General features: G+C 43.7%; 1 protein-coding gene across 1 annotated transcript; it reads left to right on the forward strand.

Moving 5' to 3' along the window:
• The first annotated feature begins 1,001 nt into the window (after positions 1–1,001).
• On the forward strand, positions 1,002–18,796 carry pheta2 (PH domain containing endocytic trafficking adaptor 2). The gene is made up of 4 exons (XM_070551888.1): positions 1,002–1,209; positions 4,168–4,181; positions 16,908–17,194; positions 18,396–18,796. The coding sequence occupies exons 1-4, from the start codon at positions 1,129–1,131 to the stop codon at positions 18,794–18,796; spliced, it is 783 nt and encodes a 260-aa protein (XP_070407989.1). The 5' UTR covers positions 1,002–1,128.
• Positions 18,797–19,088: the final 292 nt, after the last annotated feature.

Consider the following 19,088-nt stretch of genomic DNA (forward strand, 5'->3'; position numbering starts at 1 on the left):
GGGGAGCATAAATGAACTTTGTGACGCAGTCAGCTCTGACAGAGGTAAGTCTGACTCATTCGTTTCTGTTTTTATTGCAGTCTGAGACACTCAAATTAAGAATAATACATTTTATGCCACAGACCATATATATTTTTGCTTTAGTGTTATTCCAGCTGTTGTGACTTTTACTTCACTTATTTCATTTTGACTCTAATTTCAACAATGTGTTTCTTTCTATTCCCACTAATTATCTGGCTTTTTGTAATAGTAGTAGGAGTGCTCAGTTTGTGATGGTGAAAGCATAAATTGTGTTGCTGTTGGTTAAATGATATTCCTGTTGTAACTGTGCTTCTGCACAATCTTCTGAACACAAGTCCCTTTAGAGTTACCGTACACACTTATGGGCCATTCCCATCTGTACCGGGTCGGCCCGGGCCGGGTAGCGTAGGTTGTTTACATATCTGGGTGGCCTGGTATTTTTCCGGGCCAACCAAGGCTCATTCTCAGCCCTCTTCTCGAGGGGGTCTGCTTCAGGCCGACCAGGGCCAACACACCCACTGCTGACAGCAAATTCACACCTTCCATTAGAGCAAGCCTCTGATTGGTGGGTAGAATCAGCCCACATGGGCTTAAGACAAGGATGTGTGGAATCAACCGGGCCAGGCTGGGGCCGACTGGGGCTACCCGGCCCGGGCCGACCCGGTACAGATGGGAATGGCACATTACTGACCTGTTTAAAATGTAAAATAACAACACACAATAAAGCATACTTCACAAAAGCACACAAATAGATTCCACATGATGTACTGAATTGGTAATAATTTATTTTACTTATATAAAGGATTTTTAAAAAAATTGAAAAATGAAGAGAAAATGTATGCAGATTTTTATCATTAGATTCTAGTAATAATTAAAACTTACTGCAACAATGAGAAGCCAAAGTGTTAAATTTAAGTTTATTTACAAGTATTAATCTCGTAATAAAGCACAATTTGGGCTTGCCTGCATGTCTAAATCAGGTTTGAGTCAAGCTACGTGATTATTCATAGAATCACTCTGATGGGAGGATCACCTTTTCACAAGTTTTAATGGCGTTAATTTTCCACATTCCTAAATAATCATCACTTTGTCTTATTAGAAGTGAAAATGAAGATCCACGAGAAGATTATGACCCATTACCTATCATGCACCTTTCCGGTGGATAAAGAAGGATATCTCTACAAAAAGGTTTTCATCAAACACAAGATCTCATGTTAGTCTTCTTATTACATCATCAACAACCATTTATTTTTTCTGATTTGACAGAAAGAGCAAACTGCCACTTATTCAATTAAATTCAATTCAGGTTTATTTATATAGCGCCAAATCACGACAAGAGTCGACTCAAGGCACTTCACATAATGAACATTCCAATTCACAGTTCATTAAGCCAATCAGAAATAATGTTTCCTATATAAGGAACCCAGCAAATTGCATCAAGTCACTGACTAGTGTCAGTGACTATACAGCAATCCTCATAATAAGCAAGCATGCAGCGATTATGGAGAGGAAAACTCCCTTTTAACAGGAAGAAACCTCCAGAGAATCCTGGCTCAGTATAAGCAGCCATCCTCCACGACTCACTGGGGATCGAGAAGACAGAGCAGGCACACACACACACACACACACACACACACACACACACACACACACACACACACACACACACACACACACACACACACACACACACACACACACACACACACACACACACACGTAATGTGTCTATAGTTATATTGTGATGTCTTAGTAAATATTGTATTTGGTGAAAGATAAACTTTATTGTATTTATTCTAGTGGATCTATAATTAAACGGATAAACTAGTATTAGCACATCAAAAGTCAATGAAAGCAAAAAGTTATTACAGTTTTAGTCAATTGCTTGGACACACTTTGCAAAACTTGGCTCATGGTGCGAAAACTCTACACACAAGGAAGTACGGAAGAACACTGGGAAATAAAACCATTCACATCTATGCCAGATACAAACTCTGCCATCAAAACTGAACAATCCTTTGTCAAAACCTCACTTTGATGACTAAATGATGCCCACTTCCACATGTCAATACACTCTCATATCTGCGGCAACACACTAGTCTACTTTAAATAAAACACTGCAGTCTTTCACTTGTACTGTATTTATTCAGTTACAATTCCAGTTGTTTCTCATAATTCCAAAAATAAAATACTGAAATCAACATTACTGCAATTACATTACAGTAGTGAAATTCATATGACAGGAAATTCAGTTACTGTAAAGCAAAAATAAAACAAACTGAACTTCACACAAAAGTAGTTACATGTTTGGATCCTGCCGTCTGTCGGGGTCGGGCCACAGGACCTCGTCCACATCGCAAGCAATATCTTCTCCGGCTAAACATCGGGGAAAAAATCCCCTTGTGTGTCTAATCCATCCCTGAATCTACCTGATTTCAATATCTCCGCAGGCCTGTTCCATTGCTTGTGAAAGTGGCATTCGGGCGTGCGGTTGGCGGTCATATACACGCCATCTCCATGCTGAAAAGAACTCCTCTATAGGATTCAAAAATGGGGAGTAAGGGGGCAAGTACACCACTTCAAATCCTTCATGATGAGTAAACCAGTCTTGGACCAGAGCAGCCCGGTGGAAACTAACATTATCCCACACAACAACAAACCTGGGCTGCTCTGGTCTATTCTGTATGACGATATCATGTAGACCATCAAGAAATGTGAGTATTTCCTGTGAATTGTAGGGCCCCAATTTGGCATGATGGTGCAGTAGCCCTTGAAGGCTAATGGCAGCACACAATGTAATATTTCCTCCACGTTGCCCAGGGACGTGCACAATTGCCCTTTGGCCAATAAGATTACGCCCCCGTCGTCTGCTTTTTGTCAGATTGAATCCAGCCTCATCGATGTAAATACACTCATGAGGCTGAGCAGCTCCATCCATGGCGATTATTCTCTGCAAGAAAAAGTACATATTACTGTACTGTACAGTACTGTATGGATGGCATTACTCAAAGTACACAACTACACTGATACAGAATTGAACCACCTCATCACACAGGGGCCGGTTTAGCTTTCTGAATATACAGTGTCAATGTGGTACTGATCCAATGGTACAGACTCAGCTATTTGACTGCTCCTCTTTTGTATTGTAAATGTAGAGGACTGAAACACTTACCTGTACGTATTCACGTCGAAGTTCCTTCACTCTGGCATTGTTCCTTTGAAATGGAACCCTGTACAGTTGTTTCATTGTAATATGGTGCGTCTAATGGTGGTAATGCATACTGTATTCATATTGCCAAAACTCAGTCTATCTGCAATTATGTGACTCTGTAGCTGGTGGAGACGGATCGCATTATTTGCCCTGACCATGTCCACTAATGCAAGTTCTTGTTGTTCAGTAAATAGGCGTTGACGTCCACCGCCAGTAGGTCTTCTGATCATTCTGTAGAAAACAATGCAACCAGTATTTGGAATCGTTTTGTTCTATTTTTCATTACTATACAAACTGTATTTTACTGTATTTACTGTACTTGTATTACAGTACTGTAAAACATCTCAAGACATGATTATATGTGTCACAACACAAGGAGCCACCCTTCAGTACAGTACTGGTGTAACAGTACATGTACGTTACATATACATGTACAGTTTTAGTCAATTGCTTGAACACACTTTGCAAAACTTGACTCATGGTGTCATGGCGGGCGGCAGTCCTTTGACCCACGACATGCAGAATCACCAAACAGGAACTGGTAAGTAAGTAAAACGACTTTATTATATACTGCAGAGCAAGGACGGGAACAGACGACGGGCAGGCAGGCAGCAAGATTTCCGGATGGAACTCTGAGGAAGGAGACAGAGTGAATATATGGAGGGAATGACGGGGAATGATATTGGGAGTGGAGCTTACTGATTGTAGTAGTGGTGAGAACTTCCGGAGGGATTGGTCAGGTCCGGGTGAGCAGGAAGGCTCCAGAAGGAGGAGGAACTGTTGGATCAGAGAGGAGGTAGGAGTAGAGGCTTGGTGGGTGCAGGTGAGCGGCTGAGAGCGGGCGGCCAGGGGAGGAGACAGCGTGACATGAAGTGCAGGGATCCGAGCTGGTGTTGAGATGGTGGAGTGTGGAGTGAAACCTGGAGTAGAGCAAGGAAGAGAAGTCAGGGTCTTTTCAGGTTGAAGAGATCCAGCGAATAATTCTCAAGATCTGGTAACAAGACGGAACACAGGATCAAAAAACGGGTCAGAGGCTAGAGCTACCCAAAATTGAGCAATCATCCGGCGAAGTGAAGAGTCACACTGCTCCTTAAATCCCCTGGACCGTGATGACAGGATGAGCTGCAGCTGGAGACTCTCAGACACGCCCACCTGCAAACATTATTCAGAAAAGCTGGTTATGTGCAGGGAGCTCACCACGGACCGTGACACATGGTGCCAAAACTCTACACACAAGGAAGTACGGAAGAACACTGGGAAATAAAACCATTCACATCTATGCCAGATAAAAACTCTGCCATCAAAACTGAACAATCCTTTGTCAAAACCTCACTTTGATGACTAAATGATGCCCACTTCCACATGTCAATACACTCTCATATCTGTGGCAACACACTAGTCTACTTTAAATAAAACACTGCAGTCTTTCACTCGTACTGTATTTATTCAGTTACAATTCCAAATGTTTCTCATAATTCCAAAAATAAAATACTGAAATCAACATTACTGCAATTACATTACAGTAGTGAAATTCATATGACAGGAAATTCAGTTACTGTAAAGCAAAAATAAAACAAACTGAACTTCACACAAAAGAAGTTACATGTTTGGATCCTGCCGTCTGTCGGGGTCGGGCCACAGGACCTCGTCCACATCGCAAGCAATATCTTCTCCGGCTAAACTTCGGGAAGAAAAAATCCCCTTGTGTGTCTAATCCATCCCTGAATTGACCTGATTTCAATATCTCCGCAGGCCTGTTCCATTGCTTGTAAAAGTGGCATTCGGGCGTGCGGTTGGCGGTCATATACGCGCCATCTCCATGCTGAAAAGAACTCCTCTATAGGATTCAAAAATGGGGAGTAAGGGGGCAAGTACACCACTTCAAATCCTTCATGATGAGTAAACCAGTCTTGGACCAGAGCAGCCCGGTGGAAACTAACATTATCCCACACAACAACAAACCTGGGCTGCTCTGGTCTATTCTGTATGACGATATCATGTAGACCATCAAGAAATGTGAGTATTTCCTGTGAATTGTAGGGCCCCAATTTGGCATGACGGTGCAGAAGCCCTTGAAGGCTAATGGCAGCACACAATGTAATATTTCCTCCACGTTGCCCAGGGACGTGCACAATTGCCCTTTGGCCAATAAGATTACGCCCCCGTCGTCTGTTTTTTGTCAGATTGAATCCAGCCTCATCAATGTAAATACACTCATGAGGCTGAGCAGCTCCATCCATGGCGAGCATTCTCTGCAAGAAAAAGTGCATATTACTGTATTGTACAGTACTGTATGGATGGCATTACTCAAAGCACACAACTACACTGATACAGAATTGAACCACCTCATCACACAGGGGCCGGTTTAGCTTTCTGAATATACAGTGTCAATGTGGTACTGATCCAATGGTACAGACTCAGCTATTTGACTGCTCCTCTTTTGTATTGTAAATGTAGAGGACTGAAACACTTACCTGTACGTATTCACGTCGAAGTTCCTTCACTCTGGCATTGTTCCTTTGAAATGGAACCCTGTACAGTTGTTTCATTGTAATATGGTGCTTTGTCAAGATGCGTCTAATGGTGGTAATGCATACTGTATTCATATTGCCAAAACTCAGTCTGTCTACAATTATGTGACTCTGTTGCTGGTGGAGACGGATCGCATTATTTGCCCTCTCCTCTTTTGTATTGTAAATGTAGAGGACTGAAACACTTACCTGTACGTATTCACGTCGAAGTTCCTTCACTCTGGCATTGTTCCTTTGAAATGGAACCCTGTACAGTTGTTTCATTGTAATATGGTGCTTTGTCAAGATGCGTCTAATGGTGGTAATGCATACTGTATTCATATTGCCAAAACTCAGTCTGTCTACAATTATGTGACTCTGTTGCTGGTGGAGACGGATCGCATTATTTGCCCTGACCATGTCCACTAATGCAAGTTCTTGTTGTTCAGTAAATAGGCGTTGACGTCCACCGCCAGTAGGTCTTCTGATCATTCTGTAGAAAACAATGCAACCAGTATTTGGAATCGTTTTGTTCTATTTTTCAGTACTATACAAACTGTATTTTACTGTATTTACTGTACTTGTATTACAGTACTGTAAAACATCTCAAGACATGATTATATGTGTCACAACACAAGGAGCCACCCTTCAGTACAGTACTGGTGTAACAGTACATGTACGTTACATATACATGTAAGATGAGACAGTACTGTAAATACTCAAGCTACATTACCGTAGTAGAGGAATTGAAGACATACCTGTTTTCCTGTCTGAATGTCCTTATGATGGATGTGACCGTGAAACGGCTAAGATTGGGGTGGACTCTCTGTCCAGCTTCCCTCATGGTCAGACCACGGTTTATGACATGGTCCACCACAGTTGCCCTAATGTCATTAGAAATTATGGTCCTTGCACGGCCTCTTCGTCCACGTCCTCCTCTTGCTCTGCCTCTAGCTCTCCCCCCCTCCATGCTGGCAAGTTCTCCAAAATGGCTTAGCTAAGGCCTTTTTGTAGCTGACTGATTGGTGTTCAGTTTTGTTAGTAATTGTTTTCAGGTGTGTGTCTAATTGTTTTCAATGACAGACTGTGTTTTGTATTTTGAATAGCTGTGTTTTCCCAATGGTACTGCGAGATTTACTTTTTGAACAAAGTGTCTTATGTATGAAATAGTGTGTTGTGAGCAGGAGCAAGTGTGTTGTAGAAAGGAGCTAGTGTTTTGCAGAATTGCAACCAAAGTGCAAAGCAGCACTTTTGTCTAAGGTATGGTTACACTTTGTTTAAGGCAGAGCCACAACAACTTCAAGTTGGGTTCCTTTGGTTTTAGCATCTGTCAATCGTGTTTAAGCAAATGGCCAAAACTGTAAGATGAGACAGTACTGTAAATACTCAAGCTACATTACTGTAGTAGAGGAATTGAAGACATACCTGTTTTCCTGTCTGGATGTCCTTATGATGGATGCGACCGTGAAACGGCTAAGATTGGGGTGGACTCTCTGTCCAGCTTCCCTCATGGTCAGACCATGGTTTATGACATGGTCCACCACAGTTGCCCTAATGTCATCAGAAATTATGGTCCTTGCACGGCCTCTTCGTCCACGTCCTCCTCTTGCTCTGCCTCTAGCTCTCCCCCCCTCCATGCTGGCAAGTTCTCCAAAATGGCTTAGCTAAGGCCTTTTTGTAGCTGACTGATTGGTGTTCAGTTTTGTTAGTAATTGTTTTCAGGTGTGTGTCTAATTGTTTTCAATGACAGACTGTGTTTTGTATTTTGAATAGCTGTGTTTTCCCAATGGTATTGCGAGATTTACTTTTTGAACAAAGTGCTTATGTATGAAATAGTGTGTTGTGAGCAGGAGCAAGTGTGTTGTAGAAAGGAGCTAGTGTTTTGCAGAATTGCAACCAAAGTGCAAAGCAGCAATTTTGTCTAAGGTATGGTTACACTTTGTTTAAGGCAGAGCCACAACAACTTCAAGTTGGGTTCCTTTGGTTTTAGCATCTGTCAATCGTGTTTAAGCAAATGGCTAAAACTGTATCAGGAGAGAGAGAATGTATTAGTGGTTAGCAGCAGTGTGCTAGACGATGGCCCCCTCCATGAGGCCACCACAGCTCAGCAGAACGTCATTGTGGCTTCTTCTGGGGAGAAAAACACTTACAGAGAAAATAAAGTTAACAGCTGAAATTGCACAAAATAGTACAGTTAAAGAGCAGACTGTATAATAAAGCAGTAGAGTGTGAAAAGTGGTCAGTGTGGCCTCCAGCAGTCTAAGCCTATAGCAGCATAACTACAGAGTTAACTCTGGATAATCTATCCTATTTAGATGTAGGCATGTTGGAGGCAGGGCAAGGGAGAGCCGTCTTTACCGACTGTACACTCCACCTCCCTGTACTCCCCCACTTGTCCAGATTTAGGCTAACATCAGATTTTAACCATAGGCCCTATCAAATAAAAATGTTTTAAGCCTAGTCTTAAAAGTAGACAAGGTGTCTGCCTCACGGACTAAAGCTGGGAGCTGGTTCCACAGGAGAGGAGCCTGATAACTAAAAGATCTGCCTCCCATCCTAAGTTTAGATATTCTTGGAACCACCAATAGACCTGCAGTCTGAGAGCGAAGTGCTCGGTTAGGAACATATGGAACAATCAGATTACTGATGTATGATGGACCTTGATTATTAAGAGCTTTATATGTGAGAAGAAGGATCTTAAAATCTATTCTGAATTTAACAGGTAGCCAGTGTAGGGAAGCTAAGACAGGAGAGATATGATCTATCTTTTTAATTCTCATCAGAACTCTAGCTGCAGCATTTTGGACAAGCTGAAGACTTTTAACTACATTCTGTGGACTTCCTGAGAGTAATGAATTACAGTAATCCAGTGTTGATGTAATAAATGCATGAACTAGTTTTTCAGCATCACTCCTGGAAAGTATGCTTCTAATCTTAGCAATATTCCGAAGGTGGAAAAAGGAAATCCGACAAACTTGTGAAACCTGGGATTTGAATGACATGTCCTGGTCAAAGATAACACAAAGGTTCCTTGCTTTGCTCTCGGAGATTAATGTAATGCCATTCAGGTCAGGCGATTGGCTAAGCAATTTCCTTTTCTGGATTTCTGGTCCAAAGATGAGAACTTCCGTCTTGTCTTGATTTAAAAGCAAGAAGTTTAGAGTCATCCAATTTTTATGTCCTCAAGACAAGCCTGTAATCTACCCAACCGATTAGGTTCATCAGGGTTAATGGATAAATATAACTGAGTATCGTCAGCATAACAGTGGACGTTTATCCCATGCTGTCTAATGATTTTACCAATTGGGAGCATATATATAGTAAAAAGAATTGGCCCAAGCACTGAACCCTGTGGTACTCCGCAAGTAACCCTGGAGTATGAAGAAGATTTGTCATGTACGTTTACAAAATGAAATCTGTCAGACAGGTAGGACTTAAACCAGCCTAACGCTGTTCCTTTGATCCCTACAACATGTTCAAGTCTTTCTAAAAGAACATTGTGATCAACTGTGTCAAAGGCAGCACTGAGATCTAACAAGACTAGAACAGACACAAGATTCTTATCTGAGGCCATGAGAATATCATTTGTAACTCTCACTAATGCAGTTTCAGTGCTGTGATACTCTCTAAAACCAGACTGAAATTCCTCAAACAGATCATTAGTGTTTAAATGCTGACATACTTGGATGGCCACTATTTTCTCCAGGACTTTGGATAAAAGTGGAAGGTTAGATATTGGTCTATAATTCATTGGGTCATCTGGATCCAGAGAAGGCTTCTTAAGTGAAGGTTTGATTACAGCAACCTTAAAATCTTGTGGTACATACCCATTTACTATGGATAGATTGATTATATCTAGAATGGGGGCAGTAACCAAAGGAAATGCATCTTTAAATAATTTGGTTGGGATTGGATCCAAAATGCAAGTTGAAGGTTTAGATGAAGCTAATATTTTTGATAACTCTGAAAGCTCAACTGGATCAAAACGGTTCAAGCACAGATGAGGTTCTATAGTCACCTCTGAAGCTGCATCACTTACTGAGGAAGAAGAAATCGCATTAGGGAGGATGCTAAAGATTTTGTTTCTAATAGAATTAATTTTACTTGTAAAAAATCCCATGAAGTCATTGCTGCTGAGGGCTAAGGGAATAGATGGCTCAGAGCTATGATTCCGCGTAAGTTTAGCAACTGTACTGAAAAGAAATTTCGGATTATGCTTATTCTCCTCAATTAATGCTGAAAAATAAGCAGTTCTAGTTTGTTGAAGCTTATTTTTATAAAGCACAAGACTATTTTTCCAGGACAAGTAGGCCTCCTCATGGTGCGTAGAGCGCCATGTTCTCTCCAATTTCCTAGAGTTTTGTTTTAAGGCTCGTAGATGAGAGTTAAACCAGGGAGCCAACTTCCTGTCCCTAATTACCTTCTTTTTTAAAGGGGCAACATCATCTAATGCCACACGTAAAGAGGAATTAACATGATGAACTAAGGCATCAATTTGTGAGGGGCTAGAACAGAAAATATTGCCCTCTGCTACATGCCTCTGAGATGCTGAGGACAGTAAAGATGGAACAGTTGATTGAAAAGACGCAACTGCGTTGTCGGATAGAGACCGACTATAATGAAATTTACTTTCATGTCTCGAGAACTCAGTTATAAAAAACTCAAAGGTTATCAGAAAGTGGTCCGAGAGGACTGGATTATGTGGAAAGATTGTTATTTCCTCACACTCAATGCCATAAGTCAGAACAAGGTCCAACGTATGATGGCAGGAGTGGGTGGAGCTATGTATTCTTTGAGTAAAACCAATTGAGTCTAAGATATTACTAAAGGCTACATTGAGGCAATCATTTTCGATGTCCACATGAATGTTGAAATCCCCCACTACAATGATCTTATCAGTATTTAGCACCAAATCAGATAAAAAATCAGAGATCTTATCCAAAAACTCAGTGTAAGGGCCTGGTGGACGATGTAAAACTACAAACAAGAGTGGTTTTACAGTTTTGCAATCTGGATTAGGAAAACTAAGAATAAGATGTTCAAACGAACTGTAACTATTAATCTGTAAGGGACTGATTAATAAGTCCGAATGAAAAATGGTTGCCACTCCTCCTCCTCGCCCTGTACTTCGAGCAATATGATGATTTAAATAATTTGAAGGAGTCGACTCGTTTAAGCTAACATAGTCCTCTTGCTGCAGCCAGGATTCTGTGAGAGAGCAAAGAGATCTGATTATCACAAATCAACTCATTAACTAACAAAGTCTTAGAAAAAATGGATCTAATGTTCAACAACCCACATTTAATTTTTCTAGTTTTCTGCTCAGTTGAATTTGTTCTAATATTTATGAGATTTCCATGGTTTGCTTTATTAAGCCTGATATTTAATCTGTGTGATTTTGGCCGTGGGCAAGACACTGTCTCCATGGGGTAGTGGGTGGGTAACAGTACAGAAGCTGCAGAGGGGTGGGTTAAACTACGACTCTGCTTCCTGGTCTGGACCCTGGGTTGTCATGGAGGACTAATAAAACTGGCCATATTCCTAGAAAGAAGAGCTGCACCATCCAAAGAGGGATGGATGCCGTCTCTCCGCATCAGACCAGGTTTTCCCCAAAAAGTTTTCCAATTATCAATGTAGCCCACGTTGTTTTCAGGACACCACCTAGACAACCAGCGGTTGAAGGACAGCATGCGGCTAAACATGTCGTCACTGGTCCAATCAGGCAGGGGGCCAGAGAAAATTACGGAGTCCGACATTGTTTTGGCAAACTTACACACCGAAGCAACATTAATTTTAGTGACCTCCGATTGGCGTAACCGGGTGTCGTTACCGCCAGCGTGAATAACAATCTTACTGTATTTACGCTTATCCTTAGCCAGCAGTTTCAGATAAGATTTAATGTCGCCCGCTCTGGCCCCAGGTAAACATTTAACTATGGTTGCTGGAGTCTCTAATGCCACGTTTCTGACTATGGAGCTGCCAATGATCAGAGTCGGCTTATCAGTGGGTGCGTCACTGAGCGGGGAAAATCTATTAGAAACGTGGATGGGTTGGTGGTGACCCACGGGCTGGGTTCTATGCTTCCTGCGTACCGTCACCCAGCCGGCCTGAGGTCCCGGCTGCTCGGGTTCCACTGGAGGGTCGCTACGTGGTGGTTCTGAGCTAGTTAGCCCCGCGCTAGCTAAGTAACTACTGTCGTGTTTTTATCAAGGATTCCAGTGACACCTTGTCGAGCACACAAACTCCATCTTTTATTGAATCACTTCCTCTCCCTTCCCCTTCACAATAAAACCCAGTTACACTTAAACAGATTACACCACATCCTCCTTTCGCTGAAACATCAAACTTACAATAACTTTTACTGCATATAAGAACACTGTACTTTTTTTTTCTTAGAACCTTTCATAGAAACATGTTCAACTCTTCAGCTTATAAGAACTTTCAGTTTTTTATTTTTTATTTTTTCTTCACAAGTCCAGTCGTTGTGGTTTTATGACAACCCTACCAGCCCTAGTTCTAACAGGGCCTGCGTCTGCTATCTTAGGAGTCAGAGTAGTAGCCGCCGATAGGTTTGAAGCAGGCAGGGCGTTCTCTGTTGGTCTGACTGGCGTGCTTGGGGTTTGTAACTTTGGAGTGGCATCTGGCAATGGCTGAAGGTGATGCCGGTTTCTCCTGATGGCTCCTGAAGGGGTCTCTACAATGTATGAGCGGGGTGTGGAGTGAGAGGATATGACAGTCCCTTCTCGTCTGGTGTCTGTAATCCACACTGGTTGCCCAGGAGAGAGCGGAGGAAGTTCTGTCACACGATGTCTCCTGTTGTACGCAGCACTGTCCTTCATCACTCTCTCTCTCGCTTTTGTCAACACTGTAGCTCCATTCGGAAGGCTGGGATTGAGTAAAGAAGGAAGCTGGGGGACTGGCGTGCGCAGTCTTCGTCCCATTAGTAGTTGCGCTGGGCTATATCCATTAGCCAATGGGGTCGCTCTGTAGGCTAGAAGTGCCAGATATGGGTCTTTTGCTTTCTTTAGTAGACTTTTCACAGTTTGGACATGACGCTCAGCCTCACCATTGCTTTGTGCAAATCCTGGACTGCTCGTTACGTGCATGAACCCATAAGCTGCTGCGAAGTCTTTGAACTGTTGGCTTGAAAACTGAGGTCCATTGTCACTGTAGAGAAGCTCTGGAATCCCATGTCTGGAAAAGATTGACTTTAGATGCACTATAACATCCTCCGATCTTGTGGGAGTGAGTTTGGCTATTTCCACAAATTTAGAGTAGTAGTCCACCAGAAGCACATGGTTGCTGTTGTTAAACGTAAAAAGGTCAGCTCCAACTTTTTGCCATGGTCTCTCCGGGAGTTGACTTGGCATTAAAGGTTCCACTGCGTTGGTACGCTCTTTGATGCATATGGTGCAATTTTTCACAAGGTCGTTTATTTGCCCACTCAGACCGGGCCACCATACTGTCTCCCTGGCTCTCTCTCTGCATCTAGACATTCCTTGATGTCCCTCGTGTAGGGCAATGAGGACAGAGTGGCGCATAGCAGTAGGGATAACTAGTCTGGTGCCTTTGAGTAGCAGATTGTCGTGTACTGTTAATGTGTCTCTGTGTGGCCAATATGCTTTAATTGGGCCTGTGAGATGGCTGTATTCAGGCCAGCTGCTCTGACAAAAAGCCATGACATCTGAGCATATGCTGTCAGTTTTAAGCTGTTCCCTTAACTGTGTGATGTATGACGGGGTAGCAGGCATGCACTTGACTATTTCTTCCACATATATATTGGTGCCCTCCAGTAGTTCAGCTGTAGCCTTAGAATCAGGGTCATGGTCAACGGGTGCACGTCTGCTGTGAGGATTTCTTTGCCTGGAATGTGTGAGATGGTGTAACTGTACCTCATGAGCCTTAGGCGGAACCGTTGGATTCTGGGTGGAAGCTCAGTTAGAGCTTGCTGCCCTAGCAGGCTGACCAGTGGTTTGTGGTCCGTCTCTAGAGAGAAGTGTCTTCCGATAAGAAAATCTTTGAATCTCTCACAACCCCACGTTAGTCCAAGCGCCTCCTTCTCCACCTGTGCATACCTCTGTTCTGTTTCTGTTAAAGAACGAGACGCGTATGCTACCGGTCTCCATTGCTCTCCCTCTTGTTGAAAGAGGACTGCTCCCAGTCCATAGGAGGAAGCATCTGCAGACAGTTTTAACTCTTTGTTTGGGTCATAGAGTGCAAGAATGGGAGTTGACGTCAGATCTCCTTTCAGCTGATTGAATGCTTTTTGCTATGCGCAGCTCCAAACCCACTGATTTTTCTTCGAGAGCAGGTCTCTTAGGGGCTTGTCTTTTTCGGCCAGTCCTGGGATGAATTTGCCTAATTGGTTAACCATCCCGAGAAAGCTGCGCACTTCACTGATGTTTGACGGCTCTTTCATTGCTGTGACCGCTCTAATTTTTTCTGGGTCTGGCTGTACTCCCGCTGCAGACAAAACGTGTCCGAGGAACTTCACTTCCTGTTTACTCAGGTCACATTTCTCCAGGTTTAGAGTGACACCAGCCTCTTGCAGTTTATTGAGCACTGTGTGCAGCCGGGCGTTGTGCTCCTGCTGATCCTGTCCCCAAATGAGGATGTCATCCATGTGACAAACCACACCTGGCAGCCCATTAAGGATCACTGACATTCTACGCTGAAAATGTTCTGGGGCGGACGCTATTCCAAAGGGAAGTCTGTTGAAGTAGAAGCGCCCAAAGGGTGTGATAAATGTTGTGTAGTGTGCTGACTCTGGTGACAGCGGAACCTGCCAGAAGCCTCTGTTTGCGTCCAGCTTACTGAAGACTTTTGCTCCAGCCAGGGATCCAAGTGTCTGCTCAACAGAAGGCAGGATGTATTTTTCTCTGCACACTGCTTCATTGAGGTGAGTAAGGTCAACACAAATACGCACAGAGTCATTTTTTGTTGGCACTGGGACCATACCTGCACACCATTCTGTTGGTTCTTCAACTCTGCTGATTACTCCCATGGACTCCATTCTTTCCAGTTCTCGTTTCACCTTCCCTAACAAAGGGATGGGGACCCGTCTTGGGGTGGCCAGGGAAAAAGGCACAGCATTGGGTTTCAGCTTAATAGTGTAAGGTTGTTGCATTAAACCTAATCCCTGACACAGTATTGGGTAGTTCTCGTTTAACACATTCATGTCAATACTGTCAGCTCTACACACAAGGTTTAGCTTTACACTTGCTGGCCTGCTTAACAGTGCTATGTGCAAATTTTTGATAACGTACACATTTTCCTGGATTTCCTGTTCACCTTTGCAAATTGTTTCTCTGCTCATTCCCAACACATCAAGTGGAGTGCCACCTGGACCAAACAATGGTCTATCTGGTTCACATAACCCTGTCTCATTTTGGTTTATGCAGTAATACATTTGGGCTGGGATAACAGAAACGTCAGCTCCTGTGTCTATCTTAAATCTAACCTTGTGGTTTCTGATAGTAAGGTCTGCATACCAAGGGTCTGAACCTGCGTCTACAGAACCAAGGAACATGGGTGTATCATCACATTCCTCTGTTTCTATCACATGCACAGATTTAACAGATTTACACACTTTACTGAAGTGTCCTCTTTTACCACATGAGTGACATATTGTCTCCTTTGCTGGGCATTGTCCTTTACCATGCGCAGGGGTTTTCCCACACCTGTAGCATGACCTCCCATTTGGTGTTTTATCCGTTGTTGTGTGTTTACGTTCTCGTCGGGGCTTGAATGTTGAACGCTTTTGTTCCCTGTGCTTCGCTGTCACAGCATCTATCTCCAACTTATTTTCCCCTCTGATGTCCGTCTGTTGTTTTTTGATGACTTCCGACTGCCGGGCCTGATTAACCGCTTTCTCCAAAGTCAAATCTTTGTCCATCTGAAGTCTCTCTGCTAAGCTGATGTCCCTCAGTCCCACTACGAGGCGATCTCTTATTAACTCATCGTGCAGCGCCCCATACCCGCAGTTTTCAGCTAAAGCGTAAAGTGCGGTGACAAACGAGTCAACTGCCTCATTAGCTTGCTGTGTTCTTTGATTAAAGCGGGCTCTCTCGTAGATAATGTTTTTCCTGGGAACAAAGTATGTATCCAAAGCGTGTCTTACTGCTTGGTACTGCTGCCTTTGTATGTCCGATAAAACTTGCCCTCTGAGGATATCATCTGCTTCATCCCCCATGCAGTAGATGAGTGTGTTTACCTGGTTAGCCTCTGAGCTAAGATGCAGGTTGCTAGCAAGTCGGAATCTTTCAAACCTCCTTATCCACTTTTCCCATTGCTGTGGCTTTGAGAAATCAAACTGCTCTGGAGGCTGGATGGTGAATGTGGCATTCGGGGGTGAGTTGACGTTCGCATTGTAGCTGCCGTTAGCTTGCTGGTGAGGCAGTGGCATGCGAGGCTGTGTAGCCGTTGCGCTAGCTCCCGCTTCTTCGTCCAACATCTTATCGTTGTGGAGAAAAAAAACTCTTTACCGCTCTCAAATCTGCTTGCTGTCACTCCCCGATGACAAGGGACTTACTGTGATCCCACTTCTGACACCATGTCGTGTTTTTATCAAGGATTCCAGTGACACCTTGTCGAGCACATAAACTCCATCTTTTATTGAATCACTTCCTCTCCCTTCCCCTTCACAATAAAACCCAGTTACACTTAAACAGATTACACCACAACTACGGCTGTTTACAGGTTTTTCAACAGCGCGGAGCCGGGACTCCAATTCCGACACCCTCGCCTCCAAAGCTACAAAAATGCTACATTTATTACACGTACCATTATCACTAAAGGAGGCAGAGGAGTAACTAAACATCTGACACAGAGAGCAAGAGATAGGAGACGGAGAAGCAGAGACAGAAGTAGCCATAGCCGTGCTGAGGCTAAGCTAACTGGACGAGCAAACTGTTCAGTACCAAATAAACTGCGTCCAAACTCAAATGGTTCCCTAAAAGCTAGGTGGAACAACAGAAAATGTGTGTTTTAGCGTGCTTTTGTGCTACAATAACTCAGAGATATCCAAGTACAGAGAAATTAAATCAGCTTTAGTGAGCCCCAAACACCAAACAGCTACACGGAGTGCAACACTGAAAACAGGAAACAGGAAACGCCTTACCGCCAGGTGCAGCCAATCAGCAATCAGACCATTCCAGCAACTCCAGCACTTATCAGCGGCGATGGTTTGTCCTGAAGCCTAATCTGCTCTTCTACCAGGACCGTCCAGCCGATCGACATCTGCTGGGCATCATTGTGCTGGAGAGGTTTGCAGTTCAGTGCTCGGAGTCAGATGAACCGTTTTCCTTCTCCCTTGTGTTTGGGCCTGGACTCAAAACCTACAGATTAGCAGCTGGAGATCACTTGACTAAGGAGAGCTGGGTGAAAGCGTTGCTCCCAGCTAGCCACTGTTTCCTGTCGCAGCTGGTGAGAGATCTGGGGAGGCAGTATGAAGGTGGGTGTCACGTTGGGGAGCCAAACGAAGGTTTGGACCCAAAGATTTAGAGAACCAGATGACGCTTAGTGGAGCAATAAAGTAAAAATCCTTTTATTAATGTGGCAGTGTGAGCGTCCTGTCACAGTGTCCCGACTGATCATGCGCCTTGGTTACTTGGCCAAGAGGATGTCCCTTTGGCTGGCTGGTAAGCGCGCATGACTCTCACCCGGGAGTATGGGGATCAAATCCCACCCGGGCCCTCGTTTCTCCACCTTGCCACATTTGATTTTGTCGGCAGGATCCATGTAGTACTGTCAAGTAGGTCCATGGATGTGAAGTTTGTTGCACCCTGCGCGGGAGCACGAGGACGTGCTTGTGGAAAAAGAGGGGGGAAGATGTGGCAGTGTGAGCGTCCTGTCACAGTGTCCTGACTGATCATGCGCCCTGGGTTCTTGGCCAAGGGGATGTCCCTTTGGCTGACTGATAAGCACGCATGACTCTCAAATCCCGCCCGGGCCCTCGTTTCTCCACCTTGCCACATTAATAATAAGTCCAAAAAGGCAGGGAGCCAAAACACAAAAATCAAAGTCCCCAAATAACAAAACCTAGAATCCAAAAGCGAAGATCCAAATCTAGAGGGGAGAACGAGAGAAAGGTGACAACAGACAATGACCCAACAACAGACAGAGACACAGACAGGGTCATATACACTGGGGCATGATGGGAGACAGATAGGCTGCAGGTGTGTGGGGAGAGAAACCAAGTGAAAGCAATTAACTAATCAGGGTGGAAACTAACATGACCTACGAGTAAAAACCTAAAGACAAGAAAAGCCAGCAAAAGTAACTAATATTCCAAGGGGAAGGAAAACTACAAAAACCTGTGGGAAAACATGCCAAAGAGACTAATAAAATGAAAAGCTGAACCTATAAAAAACTGCAGAGGGGTGACTGGGGGAGACCAAAGGAACACAGGACCTGAGAGGGATAATCTGGAGGGCTGAAGACCAGGGGACACATGACAAACACAAAGAGACACATAAGGGGATTCTAAGAGGGGAATGGAGCACACAAGGAGATACATGAGGGAGACGCAGATGCAGACCATGACAGTGGGCCAGGAGATCACAGGTCACGTTGGTTGTGACATGTCACCACTGCCTTTCTCATTACCAAATGTGTACATTTAGAAACAATAACTTACATTCTTGTTTCTGCAGAAGCTAAACAACAACAAGGATCTGGTGAGTCCAGCTCCTCTGCCTGTCCCCTCTATCCAAACAGCCTCTTGTTACCTGTGCAGGTGATATCAACAGTCATCAGAGAGGGGAGGAGCTTCAGCGCCAGTGCAGTGCTACAAGCCCCATCAATACAAACTAAAGCAGTAGTACCCAAAAAGTCCCCCAAACTGTGGCCAAGGAGGAATGCTTATGTGACGCCACTCAATGGACCGGCCACTTTGTACGGCGAATGGCCTTTGGTGGGGTCCGATCCACTGGTGGAGTTCAGTAAACTCCATTATCATTATGGTCAGGAAGTAAAGAAAGCAAGAGATGAATGGCTGAGGAGTCGGCAACCACAGGAGGACAACAGTGATCGAGATCTAATTGACTTGGAGTGATGGGGAGATAACCTAAAGACGTGTAAGGGAACTGAGACTGAACTGTTGTTAGTTACTCATCTATGTATTCATGGAGTTTGAGTCCTCGACATTGTTTAAAATCTTTGTGTTTTGTACTCAAGCATGAAGAAGGGTTGCTCCCTCTTTTCTTTTAGCCAGATGTCTTATTAACCACCAGGCATTGCATCTGAAGTTCTTTACTGCATGTACATCTTCACCTATAAGATTTCAAGTAATCCAATTCAAAAAGTGAGACAAAGAATGGTTCAGAAGATCTTTCATGGACGTTTAA

The sequence above is a fragment of the Nothobranchius furzeri genome, chromosome 5 (genome assembly GCF_043380555.1).
Source record: "Nothobranchius furzeri strain GRZ-AD chromosome 5, NfurGRZ-RIMD1, whole genome shotgun sequence".
NCBI lineage: Eukaryota > Metazoa > Chordata > Actinopteri > Cyprinodontiformes > Nothobranchiidae > Nothobranchius > Nothobranchius furzeri.